Source organism: Acanthochromis polyacanthus, chromosome 3, assembly GCF_021347895.1.
Source record: "Acanthochromis polyacanthus isolate Apoly-LR-REF ecotype Palm Island chromosome 3, KAUST_Apoly_ChrSc, whole genome shotgun sequence".
Classification (NCBI taxonomy): Eukaryota; Metazoa; Chordata; class Actinopteri; family Pomacentridae; genus Acanthochromis; species Acanthochromis polyacanthus.
In genome coordinates this window covers 31,914,407-31,932,675 of record NC_067115.1, presented here as the reverse complement: position 1 = coordinate 31,932,675, position 18,269 = coordinate 31,914,407, and the positions used below count along the sequence as shown (strand labels likewise).

General features: G+C 39.4%; 1 protein-coding gene across 6 annotated transcripts in view; it reads right to left on the bottom strand.

The window, feature by feature from the left end:
- LOC110960430 (metal transporter CNNM1-like) overlaps nucleotides 1-18,269 on the bottom strand; it is a 73,050-nt gene that overhangs the window by 6,091 nt on the left and 48,690 nt on the right. For 2 of the 6 annotated variants that reach the window (XM_051946198.1, XM_022207668.2), the window contains exons 2-9: nucleotides 11,626-11,769; nucleotides 11,416-11,556; nucleotides 9,773-9,942; nucleotides 9,588-9,678; nucleotides 8,729-8,874; nucleotides 5,953-6,232; nucleotides 4,414-4,518; nucleotides 3,442-3,546 (exon numbers count right to left, since the gene is read on the bottom strand). In XM_051946198.1, the coding sequence (XP_051802158.1) occupies nucleotides 3,442-3,546; nucleotides 4,414-4,518; nucleotides 5,953-6,232; nucleotides 8,729-8,874; nucleotides 9,588-9,678; nucleotides 9,773-9,942; nucleotides 11,416-11,556; nucleotides 11,626-11,769 (1,182 nt within the window). The remainder of the gene's footprint in view (nucleotides 1-3,441; nucleotides 3,547-4,413; nucleotides 4,519-5,952; nucleotides 6,233-8,728; nucleotides 8,875-9,587; nucleotides 9,679-9,772; nucleotides 9,943-11,415; nucleotides 11,557-11,625; nucleotides 11,770-18,269) is intronic. The other 4 variants (XM_051946200.1, XM_051946197.1, XM_051946199.1 and 1 more) reach the window with 4 other exon arrangements.

The window sequence follows — 18,269 nt, the reverse complement described above, 5'->3', positions numbered from 1 at the left end:
CATTTTCGTTACTAATTATAGATCATGCTAACTGAACACGTGCTGTGGAGAAACAGCCTCATGCATGGAATTACCCATAATTGATGAGTCATTTCAGAACTGGAGGACATTTTACCATCATATTTCAAATAATCCACGTACAAAATATTAAAACATACAGTTGTTGTGTAAATTTACTTGTCCTGAGACCAAATCTGAAAACAAAATTAGGAGAAAAGAATGTTAAAAAAATATTAAAATATTATAAAAATACCAAATAAGTCTGGAGTTTCCATTGAAATGTCATTTTTCTCTTGTTCCACCCCACTGATGACCAAATTGAATCTCAAATAAAACTGTTTAAATGAAATTTAAATCTCCTTTTTTGGTTTTATTATTTTCATTGATGTCTCATGTAATCGTGGAAACTGTTTTTAATCAACATAATATTTTAAATATTTTTACATGGAATGTGCGTCCCACAACAACCCTGGTGATGACATTTTTGTCTTTTGTGTCTCATTTTTGTCATTACCTGCCTTTTTTGGTCTTGTTTCTGTCATTTTGTGTCTTGTTGTTGTCATTAACATCATCAGTTTTCCAAAAGAATGTGTAGAGCAAAGCTATGTCCTCTCTTCTATTTGTCATATTTTCATAACGCTGTCAGCCTTCATTGAATCTCTCACTCTACCTCTTATTATCAGGATCAGACTCATTCTTTTCACTGTTTTCCATCAGTCAGTTTGTCCTCTTGGTCAGCAGTAACAGCTAGCTAAATATCTAGCTTCTACTGCTGAGAAAAAGCTAACATTAGCATGGATTAGCAACCCTGTTACTGTGATTAGAGTAGGGTTAACAAACAACAAATAAAACATGGAATAAAAATGGTACCACTGATGTGTAAGCTGAGCCAATCAAGCCTTTGATAGTTTATTACCTATTATTGATGAATAGAGAGGAGAAAATTGTAAAAGAGAAGGTTATTTTTCAAAAAGTTTGAAGCTCAAATGTCCTCCGATTCTGGAACGAGTCTTATGCGGCTAATCCAGGGATCAGATTTTATTTGCCTTTGGTTGGGATCTTACACAAGCTTCAAAACGATTCCTGTAAAGGTTATTTGGTGAACTGGGATAGACTCCAGGAGGATTAAGTGGTGTATCGATGATGGATGGATGCTTGGTTTGTGTGGTGCCAATTTATAACTTCATAACATTATAAATGAGGCGATTATAAGCCTGGCCTTTACATAAGTGTTGGGGTTTGTGTTTTCTCATTGCACATCCAAGGTTTGCATTTTTAAGCTGCATTTTATCGATTATTTATCTCCTTGATTATTAGTATTCAGGAAGTTTTCAACATCAGCCATGAAAAAGCCCATCTGCTGACCTCTAACATTTTGCATTTGAAACTTTAGTAATGTCATGTCAGATCTAAGTGCTCTGTCAAATATAACCCGGATTTCAGTAAGTAAAGGCATCCTTTCTGCTGGGTCAAATGCTCCTATCACTTTAAAAAAAAAGCTTGTATTTGTCCTATTTGTTTGAAAATTCAATCTAATCAACCTAATCTGACCAAAATCCAGATGAGAAAGCAGAGCAGATAAACCTGCCGATAAGCTCATCTGAGCTTATCGGCAGGTAAGCTCAGTTGTCAGCTTTACAGAGATCTGCAGGCTTTATTTCACTCTCAGTCTGTTCAAACTGCCCTGCCTTGTGTGTTGAAGAGGTTAAGACATTTTAGTCCAAACAGTTATACAAACTGTCTTTTTTTTCCTTCTACTGTTCTCTTACTATAAAAGAAGAATTCAGAGACAAGTGAGAAATTTGCATAGCAATCCATTTTATTATTGTGGAAAGCGCATTAATATACTAATTTTACCCTTATCTGCTGTTTTGAGATGTGTAAATGTAGAGAAGAGTTTTTGTTTTTCTTTCTAAGCTGAAGAGGCTCCACAGCTCCCTCAGTTACACAAACCCAACACACACTTTTTTTGTGAATCATCTCTCAACTGGTTTTCATTCCAGAGTGTAATTAACCCTTTAAGACCTTTCATGGTGCAAGTCTGCCAGGACACATTTTTACATACTGTAGCGCAATTTTTTTGAGTAGTTTTATTTGTTTTACATCAATATAACCCTTCTATCCCAAGTTTTAATAATATGTATTGACTTTTGTCTTAACGACTACAATAAATTGCTTAAAAGTGCAATAAACCTAAAAAATGAAAATCTTTTTTTTTTCACATAAATTTCAAAATACAGAAATTGCATAGTTCCCTCAAGTTTGTACAACAAAAAAAAGTTGCACACTAGCCCGTGGTCTCGATTATAAATATATTTGTTCTGTGTGCTTTATTGTATATTTTTACAAACCCATGACTGCAGCAAAAAAGTGCTCTGAGACCTGGTGATTGTTAGCCTAGCGGCGCTACACAACCCACGGCAACGAATTTAATTCTCTGCCAGGGTGGGTCTAGTTACCGTCGGTAAGCCTCGAGGTTGGATGCTCCTAAAACTGGCCAACGAGTCACCATGAAGTGTAGAGTCAGAAGGCGGGCGTAACTAAGTGATGACAGAGGCGCGACGATTCTGACAGAAACAACCGGAAACAACTAGCCTAGCCGCGCTAGACAACACACGGCAATGAATTTAATTCTCTGCCAGGGTCGACAACAAAACGACAACAGTCGTTGAGCTCCATTAGCACCGACTCTGAATAATCTTTCTGTTAACATGTCTGTAATATACTTGAGCTTCACCCATTGACTGTATAAATAAGGCTTCACCGAACTCCCGCATCCTCTGATTTCCGGCGTTCTAGGAACTACGTCAGCCTATTCGTTGCGCTGATTGGTTGTATACCTACCCAACTGCTGCAGAGTGATTTGAAACACAACCTTTTAGCCCGCCTCCCTCCCTGTCGAGAGTTCCTAGACCCTTGTGTCTTCAGAGCTGGGTCTAGCGCGGCTAGGCTAGGTGATTGTGTGAAATGTTAATGGAACTTTAGATGTAAAGAGAATGATCGCTTTATCTTATCTGGTTTCAAATCTGCCACCAATCAGCAATCATAGCACTGGTGCTATGCTGGGCTCTATAGGGTTAATAAGATTTAGTGGCAAAGAGGAAAATCCATTCAGAAATGCTGATATAAACTATGGTTGTTTGTGTGAAGTTTTATCTTTGTCAGAATCATTGACAGTTTATGTTTGGAGTGGTTCTTTAAGAAACTGCAGGAGAATGCAAAGTAGCCCAAAACACTAATGTATGTTTAAGTAGGAAGTAGTGTGTGTGTGTAATGTGTGTAGTATGTGTGTGGTGTGTGTAGTGTGTGTGTAGTGTGTGTAGTGTGTGTATGCGGTTGAGTTTGCATGTGAATCAAATTCAACGAGGAGGAGACAGAAGCATAGAAAAGGTTGGTGAATAGATGGCTCTGTGTGTGTGTGTGTGAGAGAGAGCGACTAACTGAGTTTGAGTAGCAGTTTCTTCCCCAGTGTGTCCTCTGAACCACTCAGCGACAGGCTGCTGATGAAAGGGGATGTGTCCGTTTCTATGGGAACGGAGGCCACATCTGAGAGAGAGAGAGAGAGAGAGAGAGAGAAATGTGCTGCTGTTGGTGATGAACAGCTCTGGTTTTTGCTCGAAGAGAAACTGAACTCCTGTAGTGTGAGTTCAAGATTTATATTAATCACAAACACAGTTATACGTAATAAAACGCTCAGTGAAACGCACCGAGCACCGGATCCAGACCAAAACAAAAAGAGTAACAAGAATAAAGAGTAAAACCTAAATGTACACACACTACCATTCAAAAGTTTGGGGTCACCCAGATAATTTCATGTTTTCCATGAACAATTGCTCTACATTAGTTAAAGTAGCACTAAATTAAAGTTGGTCTAAAGGAATTAAAGTTGATCTATATTAGCTGAAGTTGCTACATATTAGTTGAAAATGTTATTTATTAGTTAAAGTTGCTGTAAAACAAGTTAAAGTTGCTTTAAAGGAGTTAAAGTTGCTCCGTATTAGTTAAAGTTGCTGGATATTATTCAAAGTTGCTTAAAAATGAACTAAAGTTGCTCTTAATGAGTTAAAATTGCTCTTAATGAGTTAAAGCTGCACCATATTAGTTAAAGTTGCTCTGCATTAATTCAAGTTGCTCAAAAATGAACTGAAGTTCCTCTACAATAGTTGAAGTTATTCTAAATTAATTAAAGTTACTCCATATTAATTAAAGTTCATGTTATCTTCACTGAAAAAAATGCTTTTATTTTAAAAATAAGAACATTTCTAAAGTTGCCTAAACATCACCCTACAATAAGACAATATTTATTTGACTGTATTTTTCATGAAATATTAAACTCTGACAGCATTACAGACAGGAAGACTGCTTCCTCTCCAGTGGGATTTCAGATTTGAACATAAATGGAGTGAAACTGACCAGCGTGGGCCTCGGTCTCAGATCTGTCCTCTCTGATGTAGGGAATCTCATCCATCCGGAGAAACACCGAATCACTGGGACTCTTCTGGCCGTCCGACTTACTGCCTGCAGACACAGAAACACATCAAAACCATTTCATTTACAGCGTCTGAAGTGAAATGTTTTATTAATTAGCTGATAAATTTGTTGTAACTTCAGACTCTGTGACTCTAAGCACTCTCTCGTAGCCTTTAGGTTTAGATCTTTTCTTTTTTCCCAAATGAAGGAACCCGATAATATGTGGTTCAATTGTAAAACTAAAGCTTTGGACATGAGCCAGCATGCAGTAGGTGATTTGTCAGATAAACAAAGACATCTCTATCATCTCATCATGTCATTGATATTCCGTCAGTACTCTCTCTGTCCGTCTTTTTAAGTCTCCTCTGACTGTTCGTCTTTTGACTAGCTGAGGTTACAGAACTCCATCCATTCTAAAAATTATGCCTGAATGGATTTTTTAAAAACAAATTTAAAGAAGCAGCTTTGTTTGTTGGGAACAGATTGTCTGTTTGGTCATTTCATAAATGGAGGACATTTGGGCAGCAAAAATGTTTGAAAAATAAACCTTCTCTTTTACACTTTTCTGCTCCATATACATCAATAATAGGTAATAAACTATCAAAGGCCTGATTGGTTCAGCTTACACATCAATGGTACCATTTTTATTCCATGTTTTATTGTTGCTTACTAACCCTACTCTAACCACAGTAACAGGGTTGCTAATCCATGCTAATGTTAGCTTTTTCTCAGCAGTAGAAGCTAGATGTTTAGCTAGCTGTTACTGCTGACCAAGAGGACAAACTGACTGATGGAAAACAGTCAAAAGAATGAGTCTGATCCTGATAACATGAGATAGAGTGAGACATTCAATGAAGGCTGACAATGTGATAAAAATATAAAAAATGGAAGAGAGGACACAGCTTTGCTCTACACATTCTTTTGGAAAACTGTTTGATGATGTTGAAGACAAAAACAAGACATAAAATGACAAAAAAGACAGAAAATGACAAAAATGAGACACAAAAGACAAAAATGTCATCAACAGGTTTGTACGCATGTTGTGGGACACATGTTCCATGTTAAATAATATTATTTAAAATATTATGTTGGTTAAAAACATCCCACAGTTACAAGAGACATCATTGAAAAAAAACAATAAAAGAGGTTTAAATTTCATTTTTATTGTTTTATTTGAGATTCAATTTGGCCATCAGGGGGTGGAACAAGAGAAAAATGTCATTTTAGGGGAACTCCAGATTTATTTGGTATTTTAGAAATTTTTTCAAACATTCTTCTCTCCTAATCTGTTTTTTTAGATTTGGTCAAAGGACAAGTAAATTTACACAACTGCATGTTTTGGTATTTTGTACATGGATTATTTGATATTTGATGGTAAAATGTCGTCTATGTCTGGAATGACCTTTAAGTTCTTGACATCAGTCTGAACTGTAAACTGATTCCTCCGCTCGTCGTTCAGACTCTGTAACTGAGGATACTTACGGACGATGCGGTTCTTCTCGTTCAGCAGTGAGGTGCTGTGTGGGACACTGGACTGCTGTCCTCGGGTTCGGGCTGAGCTGGGCCGGCTGGGCTCTCTGGGCGGGGGCATGAGGGTGGTGGTGGTGGTGGTGGTGGTGCTGTGGTCTGGGGGCATCAGTGTGGCTGGAGGCTCCGGGGTTGGACTGTTTCCTTCCGTCAGACGAGTGTCGGCATCGGGAGTCTGAGGAGAGCTGTCCATCCGGGTGGCTGTCACTGCGTTCTGGTAGTGGCTGCGGGTGATCTGACACACAGGAGCACAGCATTGAAGAGCAAATTAAAAGGTGTTTTGGGAGGATTTCTCTCAAACATGACTTATTGTACAGCTGTCAGTTTCAATTTTAGCACAGACACGATCAGGCGTACCATTACGACCACCTGCCTAACATTGTGTTGGTCCCTTTATGCTGCTAAACCTCCTCTGACTTAGCCGGGCATGGACTCAGGACCTCTGGGGATGTCCAGTGGCAGTGAATTCTGTTTGTTACAGGATGGGACCTATCTAGATCAGGCTTATCCTGGAACATCCCACAGATGCTCAATGAGATTTGGATCAGGGGAGTGTCGTATTCCCTGGCACACTTCTGAGCAGTTTTTGTGGTGTGTGGCCTCAAGGACTGCTGTTGCCATGAGGGTGGGGGTTTGTTGACCTGCAGTGTTTAGGTGGGTGGTACATGTCAAATATCCACATGAATGTCAGGACTCAAGGTTTCCCAGCAGAACGTTGGATTATAACAAGATGATGGATGTTCTTCATTTCGCCTGTCAGTGGTCACAATGTTGTGGCGGATCGGTGTATATATGAGGCCTACTTAAAGTAAATTGCAGCTGAAGAATCCCATGCTCCTCTTCAGGAAGTGAAAGTTCTCCTCACTTGCAGCTAGAAGATTCCCGGTTCATGTCCCGGCCATCCTGGGATCTTTCTGCATGGAGTTTGCATGTTCTCCCTGTACATGTGTGGGTTTTCTCCGGGTTCTCCGGTTTCCTCCCACAGTCCAAAAACATGCCGAGGTTAAATGGTAAATCTAAATTGTCTGTAGGTGTGAATGTGAGTGTGATTGTTTGTCTCTATATGCGGCCCTGTGATAGACTGGTGTTTCCTGTCTTCACCCAAAGTCAGCTGGGCTCCAGCCAGCCATAACTAATGAGGATTAAGAGGTGTATATACAACTATTCAAAAGTTTGGGGTCATCCAGACAATTTCCTGTTTTCCATGAAAACTCACACTTTTATCCATCTGCTAACATAACTGCACAAAGGGTTTTCTAATCATCAGTTAGCCTTTCAACAGCATTAGCTAACACAATGTAGCATTAGAACACAGGAGTGATGGTTGCTGGAAATGTTCCTCTGTACCTCCATGTAGATATTCCATTAAAAATCAGCCGTTTTCCAGCTTTAATGTTATCCTCATTGAAAAAAAAAAGATTTTCTTTCAGGAATAAGGACATTTCTAAGTGACCCCAAACTTTTGAACAGTAGTGTTGATAGTGGATGGAAATTTTCTCCTTTGTCCTACAAAACCCGATGCAAGGACAGAGCCTATGGAAAAGTTTCCAGGCTGGAAGCTCTATAAGGAACATTCAGGTCATGTTGTCTGCTCTCATTGTGGTCAGCTTTATTTTTGTCTTGCTTGCAGTGAGGCAAAAATAGAGGAGCATGTAAAAGGTAGAGTCAGCGGAACTTACCCAAAGTGCATTTTGTCAACTACAGTCAGAGGTCGGATGACAAGCCAGTTTCAGCAACTGCTTGGATGTTTTTTGTAGGATGAAGGTTTATATTAAAATTACAGTTGCTGGGAGCTAATATCTTGGATCTGGACTGATATCAACCTCAGACTGAACCTTTGTTTATAACCATTGTCATGCAGGTGCCAGCATAAGAAAACACGTCATGTACAGACACTCAGACATTCCCGCTGAGAAGTTGGCTGCTCGTTTTCACCTGGACCATCAGCTCATCCTACAGATTATTGATTTTCTTGCTCGTAAACAACTCTTACTCAGATGACCTCCACACTTCTGCTGTGTCTTATCATCTCTGATCTACATCTTTTACACCAATGACTGTGTCCACGCCGTCTAAATGTCATCTGGTGAAGTTTTCTGACCACACAGTCTTGCTTGAAGTGAACATAACCAAGACAAAGGAGCTCATTGGGACATGGCCTAGTCAGCAGAGACAGCTAGCAGAGGATGTCACCTCCATCATCCAGGGTGAGCCGGTAGAAGAGTGCAGGTACCTGGGTACTATTTTTGAAAGTTTCTTGAGGTTTTCATCTAATACTGAGTAAATCTTTAGGAAATGTCACCAGCACCAGTACCTACTGAGGAAGCTGAGACCATCTGGGGTTAATAAGGACATTCTCACCACTTTCTACCCCTCCTTCAATCAGAGTGTGCTCACATTCTCATTTACCTGCCGGTTTAATTCCATCAACCTACAAAATCGGACATCCTGTTAGAGCTCCGTCTGTCCTCTGTGAACAAGAAACAACCAAAGCTGCTTTCAGGATCCTTCGACACCCCTCACACATCTCACATCCCGTGTTTGAATGGCTTCCTCCAGGACACAGACTTGTTTGCATGTTTGGACACATATTTGATTGCGTTCTCTTTACTGCTCTTCATGCCTCTTAATTGCCCCTCGGGGATAAATAAAGTGTTTTGAATTGAACTGAATTGAATTGGAAAGTGTGTTAGAACATATGGTATTACTGCATGATGTTGTCTTTCAGTACCTTGATGATCTGAAGGTGTGTGAGCTGTCTGACAGAGTAGTCCGGCAGGTAGACGTTCCCCCCTCCGTTCAGCTGGCTCATGCTTCCTCCGTACAGCATGGACTCAGAGCGGTCCAAACCACTGCTGCGAGACGGGGATCTGTGGACTGCAGCGGAGACAAACATGCTCACAAGAACAGACAAGAACCGGTGGTGTCAATCGCATCCTGAATGGGAAGCCACTTCATTTAGCCCTGTTTAATCTAGATGCTGCAGCTGAAAGCTTTCATTCATTTCAGTCTCTTCACTTGATGGATGCTGCTTTCATTATTCAGCTACAGGTGTGCTCTAAAGCTGCATATGTTTGATTTGACTTCAGATCCTTCACATAGATCAATGTGTTCAGAGGAATTTGCCGTGACTGAAGGTTTGCTAATTCACAAATTGCTCTCTGTGTCTGTGCTCACAGGATTTTACTCACAAACAGTGATTTGACTGGAAAAGTTGCAGATTTTTCTAGCTTTTGTCCCTGTTGTGTATCTATTTACAATTAATTTAAAAAGCTCTTTGCATGCTTTATACATCTCCAGTGATTTATATGCTCACGTTTTCTCTATATTTATGTTTGGTTTTAGGGCCACTGTAAGCTTAAAAATTAGGATATCTCGTGACATTATGTCCACTTACAGGCTAAATTAAGATTATATTTTTTATTTAGGGTAAAGATTAAAATCAGGAGCAGTTTGATGTATCGTATTCAGGCTGAAGCAACAGTTAGACATGTAGTTTGTTGATATTGAGTGCAGGTTTGGTTTGGACACCAGGGAGCAACATCATAAGACTCTGAATAACAGGTGTGTGTATGTTTGTGTAATTTTACCTGTTGGCATGATGGCAGGAACCCCAAAGTAAGAAAAAGCTCCGTTCTCAAACTTCAGTGCCTCCTTACCAAACTCCACCTCAACTCGACCCTGAAAAACACGGCATGACCAACCTCTGAGCAACACATGCTGCTGCAGCTTCTTCTGCGTTTACATCCACGGCTAAATTAGTTCTGTCAGGTACCTGCAGCACCAGGATGAAGTAGTCCACGGGTTTGTTGCGTTGGAACAGGAAGTGTTGTGTCGCTCGCTTGTTCCTCTCGTCAAACTTGAGCTCCTGAACCACACTGGGGTGTTTGATGAGCCTCAGCAGGATCTTCTCTGAGATGTGAGCCGGTTTGAAGGGCTCCACCTCTGACGGTAAAACACACACTTTAATTCAAAGATGTTGTCGTGATGGTGTTAAAATCAACAAGCTTGTGAAGGTACTTTACGAACTAAGCAGCTGCTCCTTCAGTTTTTAAAAAAAATGTTTAAGCTCATTGGTGAATAAAAGCATAATTTTCATTTGGAGACGTTTGGTGGTTGAGGGTGAGGAAATTTATAATGATTTATGGATGAACATCTAAAGAAAGACCACATTTACTGTTACAGGGTTTTTGTTTTTTTTGCAGAATCAGCTGAACTAAAAAACAAATGCAGTTTCACAAATGATAAATGGAGTGTTCAAAACAGAAACCTGCAGCTGTTTCTCAGTTCTTTTATGATTTTAACTGAACTAGTTTAAGCTTTGTGTGGTCTTCACATCCTGAACACTCCTAAGGGTCAAAAATGACCTGCCTCCATCGAGCCTCTAAATCAGGGGTGTCAAACATGCGGCCCGTGGGCTAAAACCGGCCCTCCAGAGGGTCCAATCTGACCCGTGGGATGACTTTGAAAAGCTTAAAAATTACAGAGAAGACATTCACTGCAGATTGTAAATTTGTACAACTATAAATTTAAAATAATTTCTAGACCATGACAAGTTGTTTTGATCATAAAGTAAAATACGAGATTGTTCATTGTTCTTCTGTCGTTTTGTGTCTCATTTTTGTAATGTTTTCTCTTATTTTTGTTGCTTTTTTGTCTGACTTTTGTAATTTTTCTCATATTTTTGTCGTTCTGTTTCTCATTTTTGTCATTTTGTGTTTCTTTCTTTGTCTTGCTTGTGTTTTTTTGTCCCATTTTTGTCACTTTGTTTTTTGCTTTATTCTTTGTTTTTTGTCTTGTTTTGTGTCTTCTTTCGTCTCGCTCGTGATGTTTGTCCATTTTTTGTCACTTTGTGTCTCATTTTTGCAAAATTTTGTCTAATTTTTGTTGTTTTTTGGCTTTTTTTTGTTTGACTTTTGTCGTTTTGATCATGAAATAAAATACTACATCATTCAGTTCCAGACACCTATGACTAAATGTTTTTTGTCTTTGTACACACTCTGTGACCTGGAAGTTGAAATTTGTAAATGACAAACTGGGGCATGATGTTGTTGAAATTGAACTTACGTTTTTTTTTTTTTGTTGATAATGTGAGGCAAAAAGATAATTCCTTAAACATGAACATACTTTTGAGAGATTTGGAGTTGTGGCAATTTACAGGTTATTGTGCTCTGATTTACTGGTCTGTCCCACTTAAGATCAAATTGGGCTGAATGTGGCCCCTGAACTAAAATGAGTTTGACACCCCTGTTTTTAGGGTCCTGCAGTGGAATAGGCCTTGAAAAAAACTTTTCATTTCTCTTTTGATTATCACAGTAAACCCAGGTTTGAACCATTACCTGAACTTGAACCAGAACCTAAAATTGAATCAACTGTAAAGATGTTCATTGCATAAAGTCCAGAAACACAAGGTGCTACCTGTGGAGAGGAAGCGGTGTGTGGCCAGGAGCAGCTGAGGGGAAATCTTTACTTTCATCTCGTTCTCTGACAGTTTGAAGATGGAGAAGTCCTGCTGCTTTCGCTCGTGGTGAGAAACGCGTCGCTTCGTACGATTATCAGCTGAGGAACACACACAAAGTGAGTGTGATCCAATAACAGCTGATCAAGTGTGTGTGTTTGCATACATACTGTAGAGGTCTGTCTCATCCAGGATCTCTGACTTGATGATCTCCTCGATGACGTCCTCCAGGGTGACGATGCCCATCACCTCGTAGAAAGGATCGCCTTCGCCCTCGTTGTTCACACGCTGCACGATGGCGAGGTGGGACTTCCCTGGAGGAAACGGTGAGCAGGGAGGGATGCAGTTAGCAGCAGACACACGAGTAGGAAAAGTGCAGGTTTGTTGTTTGCATCATGAGGAACTGAGCCGGTTTAAAGTTTGAAAATGTGGGGGGAAAAAAATCACAATGAAACTTCTGATGTCAACGTTTTCAACATTTTTGGGAAATCTTTGGACATTTTTTGGTGGAAAAAAGAAATGTTAAAAATGTTTCTTTAAGAACATGCACAAAAAAAATCAACCAAAATCCAGCAAAATTCGTTGGATTTTGGTTGATTTTTTTGTGACTGTTCTTAAAGAAAATATTAGAAGTTTTACTGATATATTCAGGGTGTCCCAAAAAAATGCACACACCTTTTCGCAGCTGATAACTAACTAACCTCACATCACTAGACTTCTTTTATGTGGATACCTAAAAGACAAAGTCTACACAATGACACCTGCAACAGTCACTGAATTGAGAGAAACCATTGAACGTGAATGCACACAAATACCAAGGGAATTGTTTCATGATGTGTGCTATTCCATCGCTTCACATTGTCGGCAGTGTCTGGACCAGAACGGACATCAGTTTGAGAACAGGCGGTGACAAAACAATAGAATGATGTTTGTAAATTCTTTTACATGTTGAAAATTAAACAAATTATAATAAACACCTAGTTTACAATTATTTAAAGTGTGTATACATTTTTTTGGGACACGCTGCATGTAATCACTTTAGCTATTTTTAGGATTTTTTTGGAAGATTTTTACTCATTTTTTGAAAATATTTACAAGAATTTTCTTGCCAAATTTGGGGGACTTTTTAAAAATAAAACTTTTAAGGGAAACTTTTAAGGAATTATTGGAAATTTCTTCCTGAAGGTTTTGAAAATTTTCAGAATTTTTTTTGCTGAATTTTTGGATTTTTTTAGACAAGGAAACAATATTTTTTGGTGCCCGTAAATGAGGACAACAGGAGGGTTAATTAACCAATTAAAACAAGATCAAGTTAGTTTATTGAAAATTATGCAATCACACTCCCTGTTAAAAAATGAAGTTCCACACTAATATTTCATTGGACCGTCTTTAGCTCTGAGATCGACACACATTCATCATTTCAATAAGCTTCTGCAACGTTACAGCATTTATTTCTGTCCAGAGCTGCATTAATTTTCTACTAAGATCGTCTATTGATGATGGGAGAGTCAGACCGCTGTTCAAAGTCTTCTCCAGAACATCCCAAAGATTCTCAGTGGGGCTGAGGTCTGGACTCTGTGGAGGACAATCCATGTGTGAAAATGACGTCTCATGCTCCCTGATCCACTCATTCTCAATGTGAGCCCCATGAATCCTGGAATCTTCATCTTGGAACATGTCCATGCCATCAGGGAAGAAAAACTCCACTGATGTAAAGACCTGGTCATTCAGTAGCTTCAGGTAGTCAGCTGACCTCATTCTTTGGGAACATAACGTTGCTGAACCTGACCAACCCCAGATCATAACCCTAACCCCCACAGGCTTGCAGTCATGATGAGTTCATCACTTCATGCACCTCTTCTTACCCTGATGCCCCCATCACTTTGGAACAGGGTAAATCTGGACTCATCAGACCACATGACCTTCTTTCATTGCTCCAGGGAGAATTCTCATTCATCATGCTTCAGGCAGTCTTATGAGTTTATTCTGGATGTTCATGTAACAGAACCGTGAAAATGCTTTTTATAATGCAGCATAAATAGTCCAGTATTGTTAACATGGCATAGATGTGTGATTGTGTTTCCTTTAGCAGATGGTTTGCTACCAATAATAGAAAATTCTTGATCAGTAATAAAACAAGCTGAATTGTGCATTTGGATTTTACTGGAACATCAAAGTGATTCATCACAGTCCTCAGTGTCACGGCAACTTTAAATAAAACAGCAGGTGGTTGCTGTAAAAGCATTTCAATTTCTTTGTTTACCCTCTAATTCTCATGAAAATAGAGCACACAATGGCTGGGTTTTGTCAGATAAGACAGCTCGATGTTAGATTTGAGTGATGCTTCTTTAACTGGCGTGTATTTACCGTGTGACTCACTGAGTGGGAGTGGAGCGTTGTGTTCAGATGTTCAGTAAGTGGAGCGGGTGGACCAGCAGGGAGGATTTAATGCAAAAGAAAAACACAATCCATCACATGAATACACTCATATGCAGAGTCTGCAGCGCTTCTGCTGTGTTTACTTTCAGGATGATGAGTGTGTGCTGCCAGGGATAAAATCCTGGGGCGTTTCCAAACACAAATGGAATAATTAATAATCCACACACTGCTGGCTGAAAAAACTGTTCACAGGCAGACATTACTGAAGAGGAAAATAAAAGAAAACAGAGAAGTTTGCAGCTGGGTTGGCAGAGACGGGATTAAACAGGATTTAGGCCTTATTCAATCCAAGATGGGTCTGGAAACAAAACAGAAGTAAGCAGAAGGTCGTGTGTGTGAGTTATCCCTAAAGCCAAAGTGTGTCCTACGGGCACTGCACTGCAGACAGCAGCAGACCAAAGCTGCGTCGCTTATCCAGCCATTACATAATTCACACTGTCAGAAAATGAGTTGAGGCAGACACTCATACACATGAACAAATACACAACGTAGTGAGCAATGTCATTTAAATGTCAAATGGTTCTAAAGTGCATCACCTCCCAAATATGGCATTACTTTAGTTGGCTTTAACTGTAAAACACTTTGTGATTCTTTTTTTATCTGTGAAGGGTGACATATGAATAAACTTTAGTTGCTTACCTACTTACAGTGAAGTATTATTATTACTCCTATGTCTGTGTCTATGGGCTGTATTCAGTCCCCAGAGGAGGAAATCACACCTACAGAAGCTAAATCTTGTGTGTTTTTAATCACTTCATATGGAACCACATAGGAGAGAGGAGGAGGATATAAGACCTGCATGCAGGGATTTAAACTTCTGCTAAATCCCTTCTGAAAACCCACTTTTATAGACTTACTTTTATGTGAAGTTCCCTTTTAGCTTTATTTAGCGTCAGTGTTCTATTCTGTATTATGTCCTGTTTATTTCATAAGTTCTCTTTTGTTTTATCAGAATTTTAGCCACCTGGTTCTTTGGTGTGATGTCATCTTTCTAATTCTTTAATTTTCTTATACTTTAACTTTTAATCCTCCATCCTATCCTTCAGTTTTTAAATTGCTGAGTTCCCTTGTTTGATATGAGTGCTAATCTAGATAATTATTCACTAACTTACTTTCATTTTTACTATTTATTTTAATTGACTGTTCTGCCTTGTCTCCTTGTGTCTTGCTTGATTTTCTGCATTGCATGTTTTAATTGTCAAAGCACTTTGCAAACGCTATTCTTAAGGATTCTATATACAGTGGTATGAAAAAGTATCGGAACTTCTCACATTTCTGCATAAAATCACCATCAAATGTGATCTGATCTTTGTCAAAATCACACAGAGGAAAAAACAGTGTCTGCTGTAACTAAAACCACCCAAACATTTATAGGTTTTCATATTTTAATGAGGATAGCATGCAAACAATGACAGAAGGGGGAGGAATAAGTAACTGAACCATCACATTTAATATTTTGTGCCCCCCCCCCCTTTGGCAGCAATAACTTCAACCAGATGCTTCCTGTAGCTGCAGATCAGTCTGGCACATCGATCAGGACTAATCTTGGCCCATTCTTCTTTACAAAACTGCTGTAGTTCAGTCAGATTCCTGGGATGTCTGGCATGAATCGCTGTCTTGAGGTCATGCCACAGCATCTCAATGGGGTTCAAGTCTGGACTTTGACTCGGCCACTCCAGAACGTGTATTTTGTTCTTCTGAAACCATTCTAAAGTTGATTTACTTCTGTGTTTCGGATCATTGTCTTGTTGCAGCATCCATCCTCTTTTTAGCTTCAACTGTCTGACAGACGGCCTCAGGTTTTCCTGCAAAACATCCTGATAAACTTTTGAATTCATTTTTCCATTAATGATTGCAAGTTGTCCAGGCCCTGAGGCAGCAAAACAGCCCCAAACCATGATGCACCCTCCACCATGCTTCACGGTGGGGATGAGGTGTTGATGTTGGTGAGCTGTTCCATTTTTCCTCCACACATGACGTTGTGTGTTCCTCCCAAACAATTCAACTTTGGTTTCATCAGTCCACAACATATTTTGCCAAAACTTCTGTGGAGTGTCCAAGTGCCTTTTTGCGAACATTAAAGGAGCAACAATGTTTTTTTTAGACAGCAGTGGCTTCCTCCGTGGAGTCCTCCCATGAACACCATTCTTGGCCATTGTTTTACATATAGTTGATGTGTGCACAGAGATATTGGACTGTGCCAGTGATTTCTGTAAGTCTTTACCAGACACTCTAGGGTTCTTTTTTACCTCTATAAGTATTCTGCGCTGAACTTTTGGCATCATCTTTGGTGGACGGCCACTCCTTGGGAGAGAAGCAACAGTGCCAAACTCTCTCCATTTGTAGACAACTTCTCTGACTGTCGATTGATGAACATCCAGACTTTTAGAGATGGTTTTGTATCCTTTCCCAGCTTTATACAAATCAACAATTCTTGATCGCAGGTCTTCAGACGGCTCTTTTGAGCGAGCCATGGTGCACATCAGACAATGCTTCTCATCAAGACAATTCTTACCAGGTGTGTGCTTTATAGTGGGCAGGGCAGCTTTAAGCCACTCATCAGTGATTGGGCACACACCTGACTTAAATTGTTTGGTAGAAATTGGTTTCAATAGCTCTTTAAGTCTCCTTAGGCAGAGGGTTCAGTTACTTATTCCTCCCCCTTCTGTCATTGTTTGCATGCTATCCTCATTAAGATATGAAAACCTATAAATGTTTGGGTGGTTTTAGTTAAAGCAGACACTGTTTTTTCATCTGTGTGATTTTGACAAAGATCAGATCACATTTGATGGTGATTTTATGCAGAAATGTGACAAATTCCAAAAGGTTCAGATACTTTTTCATACCACTGTAAATAAAGTTATTATTATCATATCTAGAGAGAGGTCCTACACTTCTTCAGAGACTATTTTATGAGCCACTCAGCCCTGAAAGGGTTGTGTTATTCCACTTTTGTTTTGTTTTAAAATACTCCAAGGGTAGTTTATTGGATTGAAGTCGCTGTCGATGGCGTCATTTTAGGAAAACAATGTCCGATTAGTGGTACTACGACTCATTCTGTATTTTCTGTTTACCGCTGCAGCTGTGTTTTGACTGATTTGTAGCTGATCCCTGATCTTCCTCCTTTTCCATCATGAAGTCACTCAATTAGATTTTTCATCTCCTCTGGAAAGTCTTTTCTATGTGAAGCCGTGATGTAAACACGCAGATAAACCCAGCCCATTGATCCACCTGTCCCATTATCACAACTTGATTTCCTCGAGGAAATATTTTACTGGCTATTTTAAAGAACGGACACAATTTAAATCATTAAATATTGCACAGCAGTGTATTCACTTCTGTACTTTGTGCATGCATTCACTGCACACACACATTCAGACACACACACTGGCAGAAACAGAGTGAATCCTTGTTTGTAGCTCCTGGCAACAAACCAACTTCCTCCATGAGATTCTTTCATTGCTTCTACACCCTCTGCCTGCCAAATACTACCTCACACACAAACGCTCATAGATTCACACAAATGCACAAGATTCTGGCTGCATTCAGCGAAATAGGTCAGAGCAGGCTGAGAGAGCGCTATGTGCTGTAGGCTTAAAACAGTTTGTCAGATTTCAGAAATACAACCACCTTTGGTCTTTCTGCATGAGTGCCTTCCTCACACTCCTCTTTTTTTCTTGGATCATTATTATTTCCCAAAGTCTATGATCTTCCACCCATAAGTCTCACTACTGTTGAAAAGTTTGGTGTCACACAGACTATTTTATGTTTTCCATGAAAACTCACACTTTTATTCATGTTCTAACATAACTGAACAAGGGTTTTCTAACCATCAATCAACACCATTAGCTAACACAATGTAGCATTAGAACACAGTGATGGTTGCTGGAAATGTTCCTCTGTACCCCTATGGAGATATTCCATTAAAATCAGCTGTTTCCAGCTAGAATAGTCATTTACCACATTAACAATGTCTCGACTGTATTTTTTATTCATTTAATGTTATCTTCCTTGAAAAAAAATTTTTTTTTTCAACATTAAGGACATTTCTAAGTGGCCCCAAACTTTTGAAGTGTCATCTTTTATTAATGGGGAGCTGGTTAAATGAATTTAAATAACTGGCTAAAGGAGTGAGTCCTAGTGAAATGCTGAGGACTTTATTGAACAAAGTGCTCTCTTAACATGAATTGAATTATATTTTATTGAATTATACTGTCATTCTGCTGTAAAATATCCAGCCCATAATGGTTAATTTACTACTCCCAAATCCTTTCCCCTCCTTCCCTCCAGGGAGGCAGAGTATAAAATATTTAGTGTGCTATTTTTCCAGTTTGTCTCTCTACCATCTGTTCTGTATATTTATGCTCCTTTTTTC